The sequence below is a fragment of the Acomys minous genome, assembly GCF_964271855.1.
Source record: "Acomys minous genome assembly, chromosome: 20".
NCBI classification, from domain to species: Eukaryota; Metazoa; Chordata; class Mammalia; order Rodentia; family Muridae; genus Acomys; species Acomys minous.
In genome coordinates this window covers 16,574,469-16,592,174 of record NC_140502.1, presented here as the reverse complement: position 1 = coordinate 16,592,174, position 17,706 = coordinate 16,574,469, and the positions used below count along the sequence as shown (strand labels likewise).

The window sequence follows — 17,706 nt, the reverse complement described above, 5'->3', positions numbered from 1 at the left end:
TTACTCCCCACCCCTATGACTGTGATTGGGGGGAACTTTCTCCCCATGCCTAGGCTCATAGGGTATCAAGTCTCTTTTTGGTCGCCTGTAATCCTTTACCTGAGGGCAGATACAAAGTCAGACTAAATTTCATATCATGCATGAAATCATCAATACCTAGGTATTATCTCCCTGCTGGCTTGTTACCTCCTGGCTTACCAAAGAAATATGGCTCCCATTGTTTGCTGCAGGGCCTCGAGTTGACAGGTCCCTAATTTCATTAAACAATGGCAAAAGGTTACTTCTTATGTCTCTCTTGGACTTGCAATCCTTAAACCAATGATTTCCCTTCACACTGCAGCTACATTACACTGTAAATCTTGACATACTGTTACCATTATGGTCCTAAGTTCCTTGTACTCTTCTGTGAATATCTACTTATCAAGAGTCAATATACACCTGTTGCTTTGAGGTCTGGTGCTTTTAAATATATATACATATATATAAATATGTATATGTTTTGCAAATGGCCAAATTCAATGCAAGTAAGGCCCTGGGTGTCTTGATATATGAGATCTCTGCTAGGACTTGTCCTACAATATTGGTATTATACTCCTGCAAAACAATATCAGTTGTGTCTCTTATCAGTTGATCTATTGGTGCTGTTTTAATAGCCTAATTACTTTCTGACATTCACTATTGGCATTTTCAAATGCCAAGGTCTTTATCAACTCATATCTGGCCTCAGGGTGTAGTTGACAGCTGAAGTCAATCTCAGTAAAAAGTCTGGGAGCGTCTTTCCAAGACCTGGTATTGCCTCAGTTATGGAAATAAATCACTGCCATGGACCTTCAACCATTTCCAAACTATTAAAGATGCAATGCAACATGCTTCTATCACAATGTTGTCAGGATGTTTATCAGCTGGCAAAGACCATGACCCAGCAAGACGTAGTTCCCTTAGTAGCTGACAAGCTCCTGTCCTTTCATAAATCTTGTTTCAGCAGGCAAACACTGCAGGATCTCACAGCAGTCTGTTTCACATGCCAGACTTGGGATAAAGTAACATGTTTACATCCACTACATGTTTTCCCAAATTTTTTGTTTATTTGGTTGCTTTTTGTTTGATTTTTAAAATATTTTTTTCCTTTATGCATTTTACGTACTGATCACAGTTCCTCTCCCTGCTCTCCTCCCATTCCTTCTCTCACTTCCCACTCCACTGTGCTCTGAGACACGAAATCTCCCATGGGATATCTACCGTCCTTGGTATATCTAGTTGGAATGGGACTACGCACATCTCCTATTTTCCACAGACAATGTGACTGAATTAGGAGAAAGAGATTTACAGGCAGGCAACACAGTTAGATACAACCCCTGTTCCTGTAGTTAAGATTTTTCATGTAAAGACTATCTGCACTTCCCTTATATATGTCTAGAGGGCATAGTAGAATCACAAGCATGCTATTTGAGTGGAAATTGAGTCACTGTGGACCCACGTGAGTCGATTGTGTGTCTCCTTGACATCTCTGGCTCCTTCAACTCTTCTCTCTGTGCCATAAGCTTTCTGTGTAAACTATTGTCTGGGTGTGTATCTCTGCATCTCTTTCCGTAAGCAGCTGGGTGAAGCATCTCAGAGGACAGTTCTGCTGCTCTCTTGTCTCCAAGTATAGCAGAGTATCCTTAAGAGTGTGAGGTGTGAGCTAACTCTCATGGCATGTGGGTCAAGTCTGGCCATTCATTGGCTGGCTGCTTTCCTTAATCTCTGCTCCATCTTTATACGTGTACATCCAAATGGCAGGCAGTACAAATGGTAGGTCAATGGTTTTGTGGGTGTGTTGGTGTCCCCATCCCTCCAATGCACATCTTGCTTTCTTCCAGGTGGTAGCTGTTTCCGCATCCATATCTCCTACTGCTAAGGGTCTTAACCTGAGTCATCATCATAGACCCTGGGCATTTCTGTTGTTCCAGTATTATAGCTCATCTAAGTGATATGCCCACATGTTGATTTCATTTCTCCATCCAATCCTTGGCATGATCAGTACTTTCTGTTCCTCACCCACTCCCACACACCTGTCCTCTTCCTCCATTTCCTCCCCACATGACTAATTTATTTTCCCCTCTTAGTGAGATCCAGCATTTATGAAGCATTTATGGTTTGTAATGGAAAATGCAGAGAAGACAACCATAAATTTAACTAAAAATAATTTATTTGAAAAAAAGAGATAAATGACATCTTAGGTATGAATAGAAGTTCATAATAACACAGGCATTTGGCATACATCTGGAATCAGTCCTCAGGATGAAGGATGACTGTCACCGGAACCTGAGGGCCACCTTGGTCTGCCTAGGGAAACACTATCTCAAATGTGAGGATATATTTAACTAATTATCTCATATATCTCAAAATTCTACCCAGTGTGACTGACAAAAGAAAACTCCATGTGAAATTTCTAATTGCTGTCCAAATTATCTATCACCAGATGGAATTCCAGCAATCAGGGGGATAAAAGCAAACAGTTCACAGAAATTTCAAGGTTAGCCATGGGAACGCAGAGGTATAGCCAGTGTCAAAAAAGCACACATATCTGAGCGCAGTGGAAACATGTTCCTATAACCCATATACCTTGAAGGATAAGGGGATGTGTACTAGGGAGATCAGGATGGCATACCATATAAATGATTAAATAAAACCTCAAGTTGGATACAATTATTTGGGCAAGTGAACAAATTCTTCAGTTTGAGAGATTTTCTGAGCTCTACAAATCAATATCTGGGTAGGAAACAAATCTATCAATTTCCCCCGAGCCTGCATCTTCAGAAATGTCCTGTCTTTTGTGTGATGTGCCTGCCACACCTTCCTTTTTACACTGATTTTTTGGACAGGAACATGGGTTCTTAGGAAAGAGAGTGTGGGGACAATTTGGGCAAAGATGTGTTTTTAGGTCTATAATAGTAGCCAATTCTTGAAGGACACTCAGGTGGAGTACCTCAGCAGATGGATTTTCGCTTTGAGCAACATGTGTGCCTCAGCTACTGCTGTTTCAGTCTTTGCTTCAAGAGGTGTGGCTTGACCAAGGAAGGAAGCTACAACTTTGGCTTGCCATCCAGCACCTTTTTGGGGCACAAAGGCTGGCTCCCTCCCAATCCACATCTCCATGGGTGGAACCCTTCAGGCTGGAGCTGAATATTGGTATGGAGTTCTCCCTAAATACTCAGAATCTTCGCTGGCAAAGGCAGTGAAAGTTCAATGGCCATGGGTGTTGCCTAATCCAACATGAGCTCCAGGGCAACAGTGTATTTCTGGCAGTACTCTAAAAACAAGGTGGAAATCTGGTGGATATGGGAGTGATTCAGGTTGAATCCAAGTAGCAGATGTCATGGAGTCTTCACTCTTGGGAGAGGACTCCCAGAGTAGGGAGATAAAAACAACAGATAAAAACATCAACAACAAATTTTCTCTGGCTACAAGATGTTTATGGCCAAATATAGTCCCTCTGAGAGACTTCCTTCTGTCAATGATGCTTCTGTGGCTTTTGAACATGTTCCTGATGTACCTTTCCAAGGAAACTATGTGCACTCCCATGATCCAGGCTCCCACTGAATGCAAATAGGAGGAAGGCTACAATTGCTGTAATATTAATGATTGCAGACTCACATTTGAGAGGGAGGGACATGGAAGGCTTTGACTTAGTGTTCCCTAGCACATTGTTAGCCATGATCAGTAGTTACAGGACACACTAGATCAAGATTTTTAAAAGAAATCCGAGAGTGAAAAGGAATCCCAGACGTCAGGCGGTGACAGGGCAACTTCAGCAGCCTCCAAATCACTGAGCTCTTTAAGGAATTGCTGGTCTTTGATGAAAGTGTCATCTTGAACTCGTTCTGTGAGTTTAGTTGTTTTGACTGATGGAGTCTTTGTTGGGTTTCCAGCTGCACTTGTGTCTGTTGTGGAAAATGCTGATGAAGGTGTGCAGAAAGAGGAAGGCTGGACTGAGGCTGGAATTCGGGCTGTAGCTGGGTGTTCAGAGGATGGACATGCTGCTGATAGATCTGGGATTCTTTCTCCTGTTCCTGTGGATTGCCCAACCTGTGCGAACATCAGGGTTTCACATGCAAGACTCTTATTGTTCTCATCAGGGATGAAGATGGATTCTGGGTCTGGGAACATAGTGGGATGGAATGGAGGAGGAGAGCTGACACGTGATGGTCTCTCCCCCAAGGAAGAAATGGACTCTGAATCTAAGGACATACTGGATGGGGTGAGTGGAAGAGAGTTTGTGGAAATAGACTGTTTCTGGTAAAAAGAATCTGCACAGACAGAAGCTAGAGGAATCCCAGTGCCTTTGGGGATGGCAGATATGTCACAGGAAGCTTGGCCTTGCTTCCCAAGTGGTACACTAGATGGGCGGGCAGGTCTGTCGCAGGAAACGTGGTCTTGCTTCCCATCATGATTCCCAGGTAGTTTCTCAAGTTTCCTTCGATTCTGCCTAGCTCGCTTATTCTTGAACCATATCTGGAGAGAAAAGGGAAAGCAGAAATCAAAAGAAATTAGCTATATCATTAAGCTCCCAAATAATATGATACTTTGTAAAAATTCTGGCTATTGGTTGCTATGCAACACATATCCCAAATCTCTCACATTCTTGAACCCAAGAATGATGGCCTTTGGAGCTGGAGATAAAAACCAACAGACTAAGGTAACTTCTAGTAGGAGTTGCAATTGTGATGTCTGACTAAAGTATAAACTTTTCAGATTAGAGATTGAGAAAAGATTTTCAACAACCCTAATCTAACCAAGAGATAAATATCATACCTATTTGACAAAATTCACCCTAACAAATCTAATAACCCTTTTATAAATGGGGCACATGTACAGATCTACCAAAAGACCATAAATAACAAACCTTGGCATATACCCAAAATATTCTCCTCTTTACTGCATGGCCACTTGTTCCACTGAGTACATTGGAAAGTTAAGTAAGAATGGAAAAAATATATGGTGCATTTACACAATGGAATACTACTCTGAAATCCAAAAGCAAATCTTCAAATGTTGAGGATGGTGGAAATAAAATGATCATTTTGAGTAAGGTATCTCAGACCCATAAAGACACCCTATGTATAAATGCCTGGTATTTATTAACTTATATGTGGATATTAGCCCAAATAGATGATCCCTGGGAAACTCCAACCTGACATGATATCAGCACTGACAATGGGACTGATAGGAGCATACTGGGTGAGTGGGTGATGAGAGTTGCATGGAAGCGGTGAGCATACAAGTAAAGGGAAGGGTTAGGAGTTCTACAAGGGGCCCAGCATATCTGGAACGAAGGGAGCTTGCAGAAAATCATACAGCAAGCAAGGACATGGCAAGCAGAGAACTGAGACACCATGTTCAGACACAGCCAAGGGTCAAATCATTCCTCATGTTCTCATGGGGGAGGAAAAAAGAAACTGCCTCTAACATGAACTCTGGTGCAAATGATATGATCACTGCCCTTTGGTCAGATGGCCTTGAAGGTACACAGAGGAAAGAGATGCATACTATTCTGATGAGAACAGAAAAGCTGAGTTCAGACAGTAGGAGAAAAGGGCCCACCCTTTTTCAAGTCTAGGAGAGCAGAGTAGGGCAGAAGAGGGAAGACAGTGGGAACAGAAAGAGAAGAGTGTAGGGATTACATTCAAGATGTACTATGGATAATTACAATATATAAAATAATTTTAAAGATCATTCTTAGTGAGGTAAACTAGAGCCAGGAGGAAACACGTGACATGTACATACTTATAAGCAGTTATTAGAAATATAGTGAAGAACTAAATTCCACAGACCCAATGAAGTTAAGCAGATTCCAAAGGAAGATGCTTGAAACTCACTCAGAAAAAAAAAAAGACCATCAACATCCAAAGTAGATAGGGGCAATGAAGTGATTTGGAGCTTTGGAGATGGGTTGGGAAGGATAAAGGGACTGAGGATAAAATTGGCAAAGAGCTGAGGAGGGTGTGTGAGGAGAAGAAAGAGGAGAGAAAACAGAAATCTGGGGAGAGAACATCCCTGGGTAGGGGAGGCAGACAGCATAACTGTCTTCTGAGAGGCTTCAATTATCAACTGATCGGGACATACACAGTAACCCTGGCAACAGGCTGAGTTGAGGGACTGCTGTGGCCATGTAGGAGGAAGAATGAAGGGAGCCAGATGGGTGTGAGACCCCATGAAATCCTTCAGAGTAATCTTACCTGGGTATTCAGGCTGAGCCACCCAGCAAAACAGACAGAATGTAGATCTTCTATTCTTTGATAACAAATGTGCAGCTTTGGGCACAATGATGGTCCCCTATCGGAATGAGTAGGAGCTGTCTCCGACTCTGATATCTACTGCTGGGTAATTCTTACTAGCTGAGCTTCCTCATCACTCCCAGGTGGGAAAGGATGTGCTTTGGCCTGTAGTGAGTTGAGATAATTGGCTGGATTTGTTATGCTTGGGTGCCTCCCCTTAACTTGGAGGAAGGAATCAGAGCATAGCATGGGGAATGGACTGAGGGGAGAGTAGGGAGGCACGGGAAATTTGGGTATAAAGTGGTCAAATAAATGAATTAATGAGTGGAGAAAGAAGAAATCCAAACAGATGCAAACCTAACCATACACACAACTCCACCAACCTTGTACAACCTGGAACTAATCAAAGGAACTCCAAGCAATGGAGAGAGACCTGAAATCAAGCATTCAGGGAAGTGTGCCCTAGGCTGGTTAGGGAGTGGCTATCTGACTAGTAGAGAGAAGGAGACACAAGATGGCGCATACCTTGATCTGGTGCTCTGTCACGTGGAAACTCTGAGCCAGTTCCTTGCATTGATCTTTAGTCAGGTACTTGTGTTTATCAAATTTTCTTTGGAGTATCTGGTTTTGTTCCGTGGTAAACACAGTGCGTTTTTTCTTTTGTCTTGGATCATGGAGGGAAACCCATGATTCTGGATGCACTTGAGAAGACATGAGACCTTGTGAACTTGATAGACCTGAGGTACCTGGGGAACACTGGAAGCCCAAATTCACTGGAGAAAAAGAGGATGTTTCGCCTGGAAGGAGAGAAGATCATCCGATCATTTGTACATTTTTTTGGCAACAGAAAACCTTGGGAATCTAGACATCCTGAGACATCATTGAAATTTGTTCTCATTTGGAGACCATGTGGCACAAAATCAAGCTTAGACATGTGAGGTTCCACACTCTCTATCTCTTACACTCAAACCCCCTGAAAAATTCCTCTAGACTTTCTATACAAAAGTCTCACTCCTGTTCCTTCTCTGGTGAACTGTGCACAAAAGCACTTAAGAATGGCCTGCACTATGGAGTCTCACCAGTACTTGGCCTCTGTCTTTCCTGAACTGTGCAATCTTCTGGTTCCCACTGTTCACATATAGAAAAAATTACAAACACCTTCCATATTTTCTTAGGACCCTCTACCCATCAAATAGCAGTTTTTGCGGTACCAAAACTTCCAACACAGAAATAAGCTCCAGAATGATTCCAAAGACTTTTCTTCTATGAGATGCCTTTCTCCCTGAAGATGGTAACTCTCCCACCATAGTCATTAAATACAAACATTATTAAGGACACCAACTCACCAGGAATCTAGGAAGTTGTATTTTTCTTTGGTTCCTCCCTGTGTTTGATCACTTCTACATTAACCAGAGCTAAAATATCATGTCCAGGCAGTAAATGCTAAGATGCACCCATACTTTGGCTTCTCCCACAATCCCTTAGCCACACCCATCTGTTTGGTGACACTTATATCGTTTCCCACCTCAGACTGTCCTATTCTTATATATTGCACTTCAAGTGCTTTTGATTGTTTTTGAATCAGGGTCTCATCATGTACAACTAGAGCCTGCTCTAAAATGCACTATGTAGAGAAGCCTGGCTTCAAACTCACACAGATTGGCTTTCCTCATCTTCCTGAATGCTACCATTATAGGTATGCTACACCAGGACCTTCAAAATTTTAACCATTGTTTACAGAACATGTGCTGCGTGGTATATGAATCATTAATAAAATGTATGCTGACTAAGAGGCAGGTGAATCTCTGAGTTCTGGTATAGCTTGCTCTATATAACAGGGAGGCTAAATATCTAATATATCTAAAAGACACCACAAAGTACAAAAAACACACCAAATAACACATTTACAATTGGGGACCATGTATAGCGGGACCTCAATATCCAGCTATCCCACTTCCAATCAGAGCTGCCAATATCTAGAAAATCAATGATTCCTAATGCTGGCAAAGATTTTGGCAAGGAAGTTTACTCATTCATTGCTGTGCATGTGCAGCCTGGTGTACCACTAAAGAAACTATATGGTTATTCCTCAAAAGGTGCAAAATGAGACTTCGGTTACATATCTGTCATGCTAGACACTGAGGGCTGAGGCTTTCAGACAGCAATTAATGGCTGCTTTGGCAGATTAGACTGACCCAGGTCAAAATAAAAGTGTAGCCAGGTGGGATGGTGAGTGACTGAAATCTCAGCATTCCAGAGATAGAGGGAGGCAGATCTCTGTTAGTTTGTAGCCTGCCTGGCCTACACAGCAAGTTTTTCACAGTCAGGGCTACACAGAGAAACCTTGTCTCTGAAAACCAAAATGGCCCACAGACGGTGCTTCTTGTAGTGAAGGTGTGTACAGCAATGCCTGTTTTCCTTCCCTGGGACTAACACTGTTGGAGAGAAAAACTAATTCCTCCTGTGGGCCAGCCTGGACCCCACAGCACCTCCAAAGCCTATATGTGCTAAAGAAGACCCTGATTAAAAGGGAAAAGCAATCAACCAACAACACACAAAATCTCTCCATGAGCCTCTCCTGCTTTTCAAATGAAAGGAACAGTCAGTACACCTAAAGTTGTCAAGTAGATACTAGAACTTAGACCACAGACCTATAATACAAGATTATTTATAAATTCAGCAGAACTTCCACATTATGGGCAGTCTACACTATAGTTTGACTTTGAGGTAAACAGTAGATATGGCTCCAAAACTTTTCAATTGAAAAATAAAAACACTCTTCAACATGTTCGGTTGCTTTTTTTTTTTTTTTTTTTTTTTGGTTTTTCAAGACAAGGTCTCTCTGTGTTAGCCTTGGCTGTCCTGGACTCACTTTGTAGACCAGGCTGGCCTCGAAGTCACATTGATCTGCCCACCTCTGCCTCCCGAGTGCTGGGATTAATGTCGTGCACCAACACGCCCAGCTTCTAAACCAACAACTCAGATAATCTGAAATAGTCAATAGAAATTAGTCAAAAATGAAACCTTTGGGTTCCTTTCAAAGTCTTGTTGTTTTTTTGTATGTTTCTTTGTTTTTTGCTCTGCTTTCAAAGAAAGCTGAAAATCTTAGATCACAGATGTTGGTACAATTTGGGCAAACTAGCTGTCTTAAAGTCCAAACAGGACACTCTTGTTCTCACCAAAAATTGTTGACCAAAAGTCCAAGATTGACCCCCTTTTATAATAATGGAAAATTGTGAATTTTTAACACTAAATTTCAAAAACAAGCAGTTCTAGGAGGATTTGGCCTTATACTTTAACCCCACCACTAAGAGGCAGAGGAATGTAAATCTCTGAGTCAGAGGCAGGATGCACCTACAGATAAAGTTTCAGAATATTGAGGTTTTCTCAGAGAATCAATGCCTCATAAAACAATAATAATGTTGCTGCTGAGGGTGTTGGTGCTGGGCATGATGATAGGATCAAACATATGGTGCTAACACCACTTCACACCTGATTTCAGGCCTTCAGTACCACACTTAGAAAGATAATGGAGTAGGATATCTGTGAGGTCCATGCAGCTATAGAGCTACAGAGAGATCAAAGAAAGTCTGTAATATATAGACTTTTTCTGGTTCATAAAACCTAAGCAAACAAACATATATTCAAAATAGGTTTCCATCACATAGGTGCAGATTTATACTTTAAAATATTATTTTATATAATCAAGAAGGCCAAGATAATTAAAACAAACAAGATCTTATGATGAAGACCATGTGGAGAAAGAGAGACTCATATTCATGGCAGCTAGAAGTTAAAAAGAGTACATCCTTCAGGTGGTCACATCCCCATTTACACAGAATCCTTACAAGCAAACTTACCCTGGATATGAGCAGGCTCTCCCATCTTCCCAGATCCGTGCTGATGGTCTAACCTCTACTCCAGGAATCAGGCCTTAAATAGGTTCTACAATAAAGGACCCTCCCACCACCACACCTTTAATCCTCTGACACCTGGCAGACCCTCCCACCCTGTGGCCTTACACTGTCTGCAGCCCCACCCTATGGAGACTTGCTGGTTTGCTTGGAACCTCAGAATTAACTCTTTCTTGGTCTAACTCTTTTGCTTCTCTTTCAACCTTAGGTGTTCAACTCAGAACACATTTGGACTCCACTGATTGGTGACTCCCTCAAGAAACAAGCCTTCCTGCCCCACACTGCCCAGCTTTACTGCTGATACTCCTCCTTTTTTCTCTTTGTAAAGATGAGACAGAGTCTGACTACCTAGTCCAGTCTGGCCATCACCTCAAAGACATCCACCTGCCTATCACTCCTGTGTCCTGGATAAAGGATAGTAAAAAACCCCACTTCATTCATTTCCTGATGGGAATTTTCCCTCAGCCTTAGATCATTTGTTAATTCAGTGATTTCAGCCATGATACACTATGACACTATTTCTACATGGACCATCTAGATCCTAATTCAGGTTCCCTAGACAATTAGAGCTCTTACCATCCCACAGTTGTTCTTGGATTAGTGACATGTGCCATCATGCTCTGTTAAAACAAGTCTCCATGAACTCCATTTTTAAAATTATTTATTTATTTATTTTTAATTTTATAAATTTATTCAGATTAGAACAGATTGTTCTCCCATCACTTGTATCCTCCCACTCTGTCCCCCTTCCCTCTTTCACCCTATTCCCCTCCCCTTGGTCTATGACCCAGGGGAACCACCTCCCCCACTATATGGTCATAGGCTATCAAGTCTCATATTGGTATCCTGCTTATTCTTTCTTTGAGTGCCACCAGGCCTCCTCAACAAAGGGAGGTTTGCAAATATGGACCACTGGACTTCATGTCAAAGTCAGCCCCCCCCTCTCCACATAACTGTGGAGAATGTCCTGTCAATTCAGTAGATCAGGGTAGGGGTCTGATGTTTACTATTGTATTGCACCGCGTTTGTAACAGCAACATTGGATGCTGGCCTAGGGGTAGGCATGAAGACTGAGGATCCACACATAGCAGACATTTGCTCTTATCTCTCTCTAGACATGCCTTCCTCACAAAATTGAATCATTTCTTGTTCTCTCGTACCTTTTTTCTTTGGTCCTTAAGAATGCAGATTGAATTAGGGTCATTTTCATGGTAAACATGGAAAGAGATGCATCAAGAATATAAATTTATATTCTCCACAACAATATTGTTTTGTGTGTGTGTGTGTGTGTCTGTGTGTGTGTGTTCAACAAAACATAGGGTTTCTCTATGTAGCATTGGCTGTCCTGGAAGTCTGTCTGTAGACAAGCTGGACTTGAACTCACAGAGACTTGACTGCTTCTGCCTCTGGATTAGAGGAAGTAAAGGTGTGTACCACCACACCTAGCCCCGGTTTTTGTCAAACGAAAAGATTAGGTGATTTATATTGTTTACCTCAGCATCACTCAAGTACAGATTGCAATGAATGTTGAAGTTATCTTACTGCATTTATAAATTACCTTGCACTACAGGTCTGTGCTCCGGGGTCAAGCTTTCATTTGCCATCATTTGGTGTATGTGAATATTTCTTTTATCACAAAAGCTAGAGCCTCATGGAACGATCATTTTCTTTTGTAGGCTGATTGCTTTTTCTTTAGACATGGTCTCCTGTAGGCCAGATATGACTTGGAACTGCTTTGTGGTCCAGGCAGGCCCTCAAGGCCTGATCCTCCTTTCTCCACCCCTGAGGCAATACACAGCTGATATGTCAATTAACAGTTTGACATGTTTTAAAGGTGTGACAATTAAGTGCTGTGCCCTTCAAAAAGGGCATCCTGGAGAACTTGTAGGTGGCCATTCCCATGGGCCCTATGTGTTGTAATTTCATGGTTCAAATGATGCCCTATGACAAAATAAAAGTAACACAAAATATAAATGTAATATATCCTTATATAGTTTAGGCTGGTGTCCAACTCATAGAGATTCATGGAACTATGTGTCCTCTTTGATAGTGTTAAAGTTCTGCTCTATCACACAGAGTTAGGTGACCTTTCTTGCTGAGATGATGTTTCCTTAGCCTTACATCTTCCTACCTGTGTCTCTTTCAGCAATGACAGCTCAACCCAGGCTTCTTTACTGAGTTTATGGAGCCAAGTCCCAGGAAGCTTTCTCTAAATCTACAGAAGATTAAGATCACCTCTTAAAGCTGAATGAAAATTTAAGCTAGCAGAGTCTGACGCTTTATACAAGCCTGGCCTTGAACTCAGAGATCTGTTTGTCTGTCCCTTGAGATTAAAGTCATATCTGTATTCCAGCTGAATTCCAAAGATCTAGAAGGATTTTGAATGTAATCTCTTGCCAGTAGAGCCAAGTTGTAAATCGAAATTTCTATATAAGGATGGTGTCAATAACAGTAGGCATTGTTGGGCTTCCTTTTCAGTACTAAATCTACTGTGTAGTGGGCCATCCTTACGATCTTCTAATCGCAGTTTCTATAGGTCATCATCATCACCACATGGGCTTGAAGTCCAATTTCTCTCTGTCAGTGAGCCTCACCAAGATGTTTTGGATACATTTTGTATTAATTTGATAATATATTTATTTTTAATCCTTTGTGGGTATCAGGAAATATTCCTAAGACTTAGTACAGTAAACCTAGTTCTTCCATGACACAATTTACCCTAACAATAAGTAGATAGATGAAACTTCCATATTCACCTAGGCAGAAGTAGTTAAACTGTTAGGAAAGCAACTTCAGAGAGCCTGGGTTGGAGGAAAAGCAGTGCATCCTCTCCAAAAATACATCGGCAGCTGTCTATGGATTCCCATTTACTATAAGGCCCATCTGTGACCAAAGAATTCATGATCAGGCCTATACAAGAGCTTTGGGGCCACTGTTGAACTGTAAGGACTCCAATTATCCAGGGAGCAAGATTTAGCATGAAGATTGCTCACTTAGAAATAGCAATATAATGGTGTAATCATGGCTGAAGATTAGTTGCCAAAATTATCGAAGGTTGAAGAGACAATTCCCCATCAAGAAGTGAGAAACAAAGTGAGTTTTGTGGACTATTCTTTATCCCAGTCTAAAGAGCCAGAGCTAGATCGATCTCTGTGAGATGATGACCAGAGTGGGCTATGTATGGAGTCTCTGTCTCAATTTTATAAAGAGAGAAAATAGGAGGAGTCTTAGCCATGTCCATATAGAGAAGGTCAGCTGGGCAGTGTGTTGCATGAAGGCTCATTTCTTGAGGTGGTCACCAACCAGTGGAGTCCCACTGTCTTCTGAGTTGAACCCCTAAGAGTGCAGGAGAGTCAAGAGAGTTGGTCCAAGGAAGAGGTAATTTTGTGGTCCCAAGCAAACCAGGCATCCTGATAAGGTGTGGCTGCAGACAGAGTGAGGCCACAGGGTGGGAGTGTCTGCTGGGCATGAAGGGATTAAAGGTGTGTTGGTGGGAGGGTCCTGGACTGAGAAAGTATTTAAGGCTTGATTCCTGGAGTAGAGCTTCAAGCATCAGGAGGCATCTGAGAATATGGGAGAGTCGGCTGATACCCAGGGTGAGTTTGTGTGTAAGGATTCGGCGTAGATGACTTGAGGACTGTGGGGAGGATGTACTGTTTTCAAATTCTACCTGTAATGAATATGAGTCCTTCTTTTTCCACATGTTCCCCACCACAAAGTATTGTTTGTTTTAATTATCTTTGCTTTTAAAATTATATAAAATAATATTTACAGTGTAAATTTGCATCCATGTGATGACCACCTGTGTTAAAATTTCTTTGGTCTGTTTGCTTACTTTTTAAAGATCCTGTAAGTCTCTATATCACAGACTGTTTTTGGTCTCTCTGTGGAGACCATAGGTGGTACAATATCACAGATATCCTATGACCTCCTGCTTCTAAGTGTGCTATTGAAGTCTGGAGAGTAGGAGTGAGAGGGTGTTAAAACCACCATCAGCAACATCAGTATTTTATTAGGCATGGATTCTCTGAGAAGCCCTGGATATTCTTAACCTTCCTCTGTAGATCTATCTGGCCTCAAATTCAGAGAGCCACATTCCTCTACCATATTAGTGGTGGGATTAAAGGTGTATGTCACCAAACCCTCCTAGAACTGCTTGTTCTAAAATTCAAAGTTAAAGTCTTGGTATATTGTAAATTTTTGTTTGTTTGTTTTTGTTTTTTGTTTTTTTGAGACAGGGTTTGTCTGTGTATCCTTGGCTGTCCTGGATTCGCTTTGTAGCCCAGGATGGCCTCGAATTCACAGTGATTCACTTTCCTCTGCCTCCCGAGTGCTGGGATTAAAGGCGTGTACCACCACTCCAGGCTTCCTGTAAATATTAATAATCTATCTGATCTTGTGTAATCTCCAAAAATGTGGATGTGATGGCACAACAAATTAGAGATAGCACCAAAGCACAACATTTTTTAAAAGCATGAATTCAAACAGATTACTGATAGGTTGATAAATAGTAGGTATACAAATTACATTGTAGTTTAGGCACGATGATAATGTCAGGGTTACTTTGATTTCATTAACTACCCCCCCATCCCTCATTCTCTCTTTCTCTCTCTCTCTTTTTCTCTGTGTATTGCTATTGTATTTATTTCTTTATTTATTTTTACTAATTCATTAGACTGTCTGAATCTCTCTGATGCATACAATGACCAGGAAGTTCACCTCAGAGCACCAAAGAAGAAGAGAAGGCATCGCATTAAATATTCTGAAAAACAAACCTTAGAGCTGCAAACTTATTTTAATAATCACATGTACCCAAGCAAAGAGCAACGCTTGAAGCTGGCCCAAAATCTTGGAGTGACAGAGTACCAGATCCGGGTATGACTTTCTCTTGTCTCTCTCTCCCTGCAGCCACAATAGTTCTCCAATTTTCACCTTCACATTTTCAAAATTTCTCACATTTGGTTCTTGTACAATTCTTGGAGTTGTTATTTGTGGACTGGAGATATCTGTTCACCCAGAGCTGGACTTGGCATTCACCTTCTGCATGGGTACTACCCTGGAGCGACATATTCCCATGTAGGGTCTCAGGGACCCAGGCATTAATGTTTCTAGTAATGACCCAGAAGATGTAGGTGAAGTTTCCCTAGTTGTTAGTGTCTGGTCCTAGGCACCCTGACTTCCTATCTCTTTTATGCATCACCTGCAACTTCATATTGCTAAACTTCTTTTTTTGTCTTTCCAGATCTGGTTCAAGAACCAACGAGCTAAGAATAAAAAGAAAAATCTCCAGAATATTTCAGAACCTCCAGCGAAAATGGAAATCTCTAAGGATGGTGGATCAACCAGTTCCCAAGGTTGCTCATCTCTTATTGATTCTACCACTGGACAGTCCATGTCTTCAGGCACATCTTGTGTGGGCTCCATTCCCCAAATTTATGCCAGCCTGGAGGAAACTCTCCACATTGAGCAAGGCTAGGATGGTGCCAGGGATGGACTCCAATAAGGCCATTGTGTTGGACAAGCTCCTGCTGAAGGTGCAGGCCCTGGTCATTTTTTAGTAACTGAAGGTGAGAAGACCCAGCAGTAGCTGAAGGCGCCTCAGTTGAATCTACACATTTTACTTAAGCTGCATTCCATGAAACAGAGGCTGCTAAAGACTCCAGTCCAGAAGATAAACTGCTCTTGAATCAAATCTTTAATGGTCTAGGTCTATCAGTTGGCTAGATGAATTGTGGTACATCACACCCCCAATGAACACTTTGATTGTGGACTGGTTGAGGCCCGGACATCTGTAAAACAAAGAAGTGGTGTGGTAGGGAAAGTCATCACTCTTAAGACTGAGGGTGTAGATGCAAGCTACTCTGTGTTAGTTTCATGTCAGTGTAATCCACACACTGAGACTGTTTCAAGCGCTATCTGTAGCATTCTTCACTTGTTGTTGTATTATATATTAAATACCTTAAAAACATTTCAAAAATATTTTTTAATCTTCCTTTCATTCCAGAATGGCTGATAGATTTACTTTACTCTGTGTGTGTGTGTGTGTGCGCGTGTTTGTGTTTGTGTGTGTGTGTGTGTGTGTTTGTGTTGTACATTTTTATCCATAGAAACCTATATTTGGGGCCTGGGAGGGAAGAAAATGGCTTAGGAACTTCTGGGATTATAACCAATGACATTGTTGAGGCAGCATGTGTGTGCTTGCCACTTAAAGCATGTCCTCTGCAGTAAGAACTGAGCTCTCTGATTCCAAGGATTACTAATGGCTTTACATGAACTGTTGGAATAGCTAACAACTTCCGAGATGTATGTTGTCCTTTGCAAAAGGAGCATAGATAAAAGCAATACAACGGCTCACTATCAACTTCAATCCTATGACCTGTTCATGCCATTGAGGTCAGGGTGTACACTTGCTATGTTTATGTGTAATTTGAATTCTCATATACATAAAATAAACATATATGTACTAAATAAATGCTCTGAAGGGGACCACATATAAACTGAAACAGATTTCTTCTGTCAAATTGTTTAGTGTATCCATGAAAACTCATAGCTCTCAGGTATGTCTATGTCATAGGACAAAATTACAGGATTAGTTTTTCTTTTTACACCCTGTTAATCCCAGGAACGAGGCTAGGTAATAACTCGATGGTTACAGACAGACATGGTGGCTGCCTGCCCTTGTAAGTATTTATCTTGACACATGGCCTCATTAACCTGCCCAATCAGCCCTGCTTTACATCCTGGCTACTTCAGATTTGAGTGACTGATATTCTAGACTTGTATCCAAGACCTGTCTTTGTCACCTTTTTGGGAATGTACACATTGTTTCTAAAGTACCTGTATAGATTCCAGCTACACCAGCAGTAAGGAATTATTTGTCTTTGCCCACATTTTTTCCAGCATGAAATGTCCTTAGTTTAATTGATCTTAACAATTTTGACAAAACAAGATAAACAATGTTATAATTGAAAATCCCAGATCATTCTATTTTTTCAAAATAATTTTTTTATTAATTTATTCTTGTTACATCTCAATGGTTATCTCATCCCTTGTATCCTCCCATTCTTCCCTCCCTCCCATTTTCCCCTTACACCCCTCCCCTATGACTGTGACTGAGGGGATTTCCTCCCCCTTTATATGTTCATAGGGTATCAAGTCTCTTCTTGGTAGCCTGCTATCTTCCTCTGAGTGCCACCAGGTCTTCCCTTCAGGGGACATGGCCAAATATGAGGCACCAGAGTAGGTGTGAAAGTCATACCGCACTCTCCACTCAACTGTGGAGAATGTCCTGTCCATTGGCTAGATCTGGGTAGGAGTTTGAAGTTTCTAGCCTGTATTGTATTTGGCTGGTGTGATAGTTTGAGTGGGACCCCTGGACCTAAATCTGCCTATCATAATGTTCTTCTTGTAGGTTTCTAGGACCATTTGGATCCTTCTACTTTGCTATTCTCCCATGCTTCTTACATGTAGAGTGCAAATAGGATGTCCTCTCCTCTGTACCATTTTCCTGGTAAGTGAAAGCTTTCATGGGACTA

At 41.5% G+C, this 17,706-nt stretch overlaps 1 protein-coding gene across 1 annotated transcript; it reads right to left on the bottom strand.

The window, feature by feature from the left end:
- Window positions 1-3,687: 3,687 nt before the first annotated feature.
- On the bottom strand, window positions 3,688-10,181 carry LOC311591693 (uncharacterized protein). Its single transcript, XM_084771600.1, has 3 exons — window positions 10,118-10,181; window positions 6,783-7,054; window positions 3,688-4,494 (listed from the first exon to the last, which is right to left on the bottom strand). Exons 1-3 carry the CDS (start codon window positions 10,140-10,142, stop codon window positions 3,733-3,735), a joined length of 1,059 nt encoding a protein of 352 aa, XP_084627726.1. The 5' UTR covers window positions 10,143-10,181; the 3' UTR covers window positions 3,688-3,732.
- Between the last annotated feature and the right edge of the window lie 7,525 nt (window positions 10,182-17,706).

Coding starts and splice junctions, on each gene's coding strand:
- LOC311591693 (XM_084771600.1), bottom strand. CDS start 10,142: ATGGGAGAGCCTGCTCATATCCAGG. Junction 7,055..10,117: donor AGAGCCTGCTCATATCCAGG/GTAAGTTTGCTT, acceptor CTCTCCTTCCAG/GCGAAACATCCTCTTTTTCT. Junction 4,495..6,782: donor TGACAGAGCACCAGATCAAG/GTATGCGCCATC, acceptor TTTTCTCTCCAG/ATATGGTTCAAGAATAAGCG.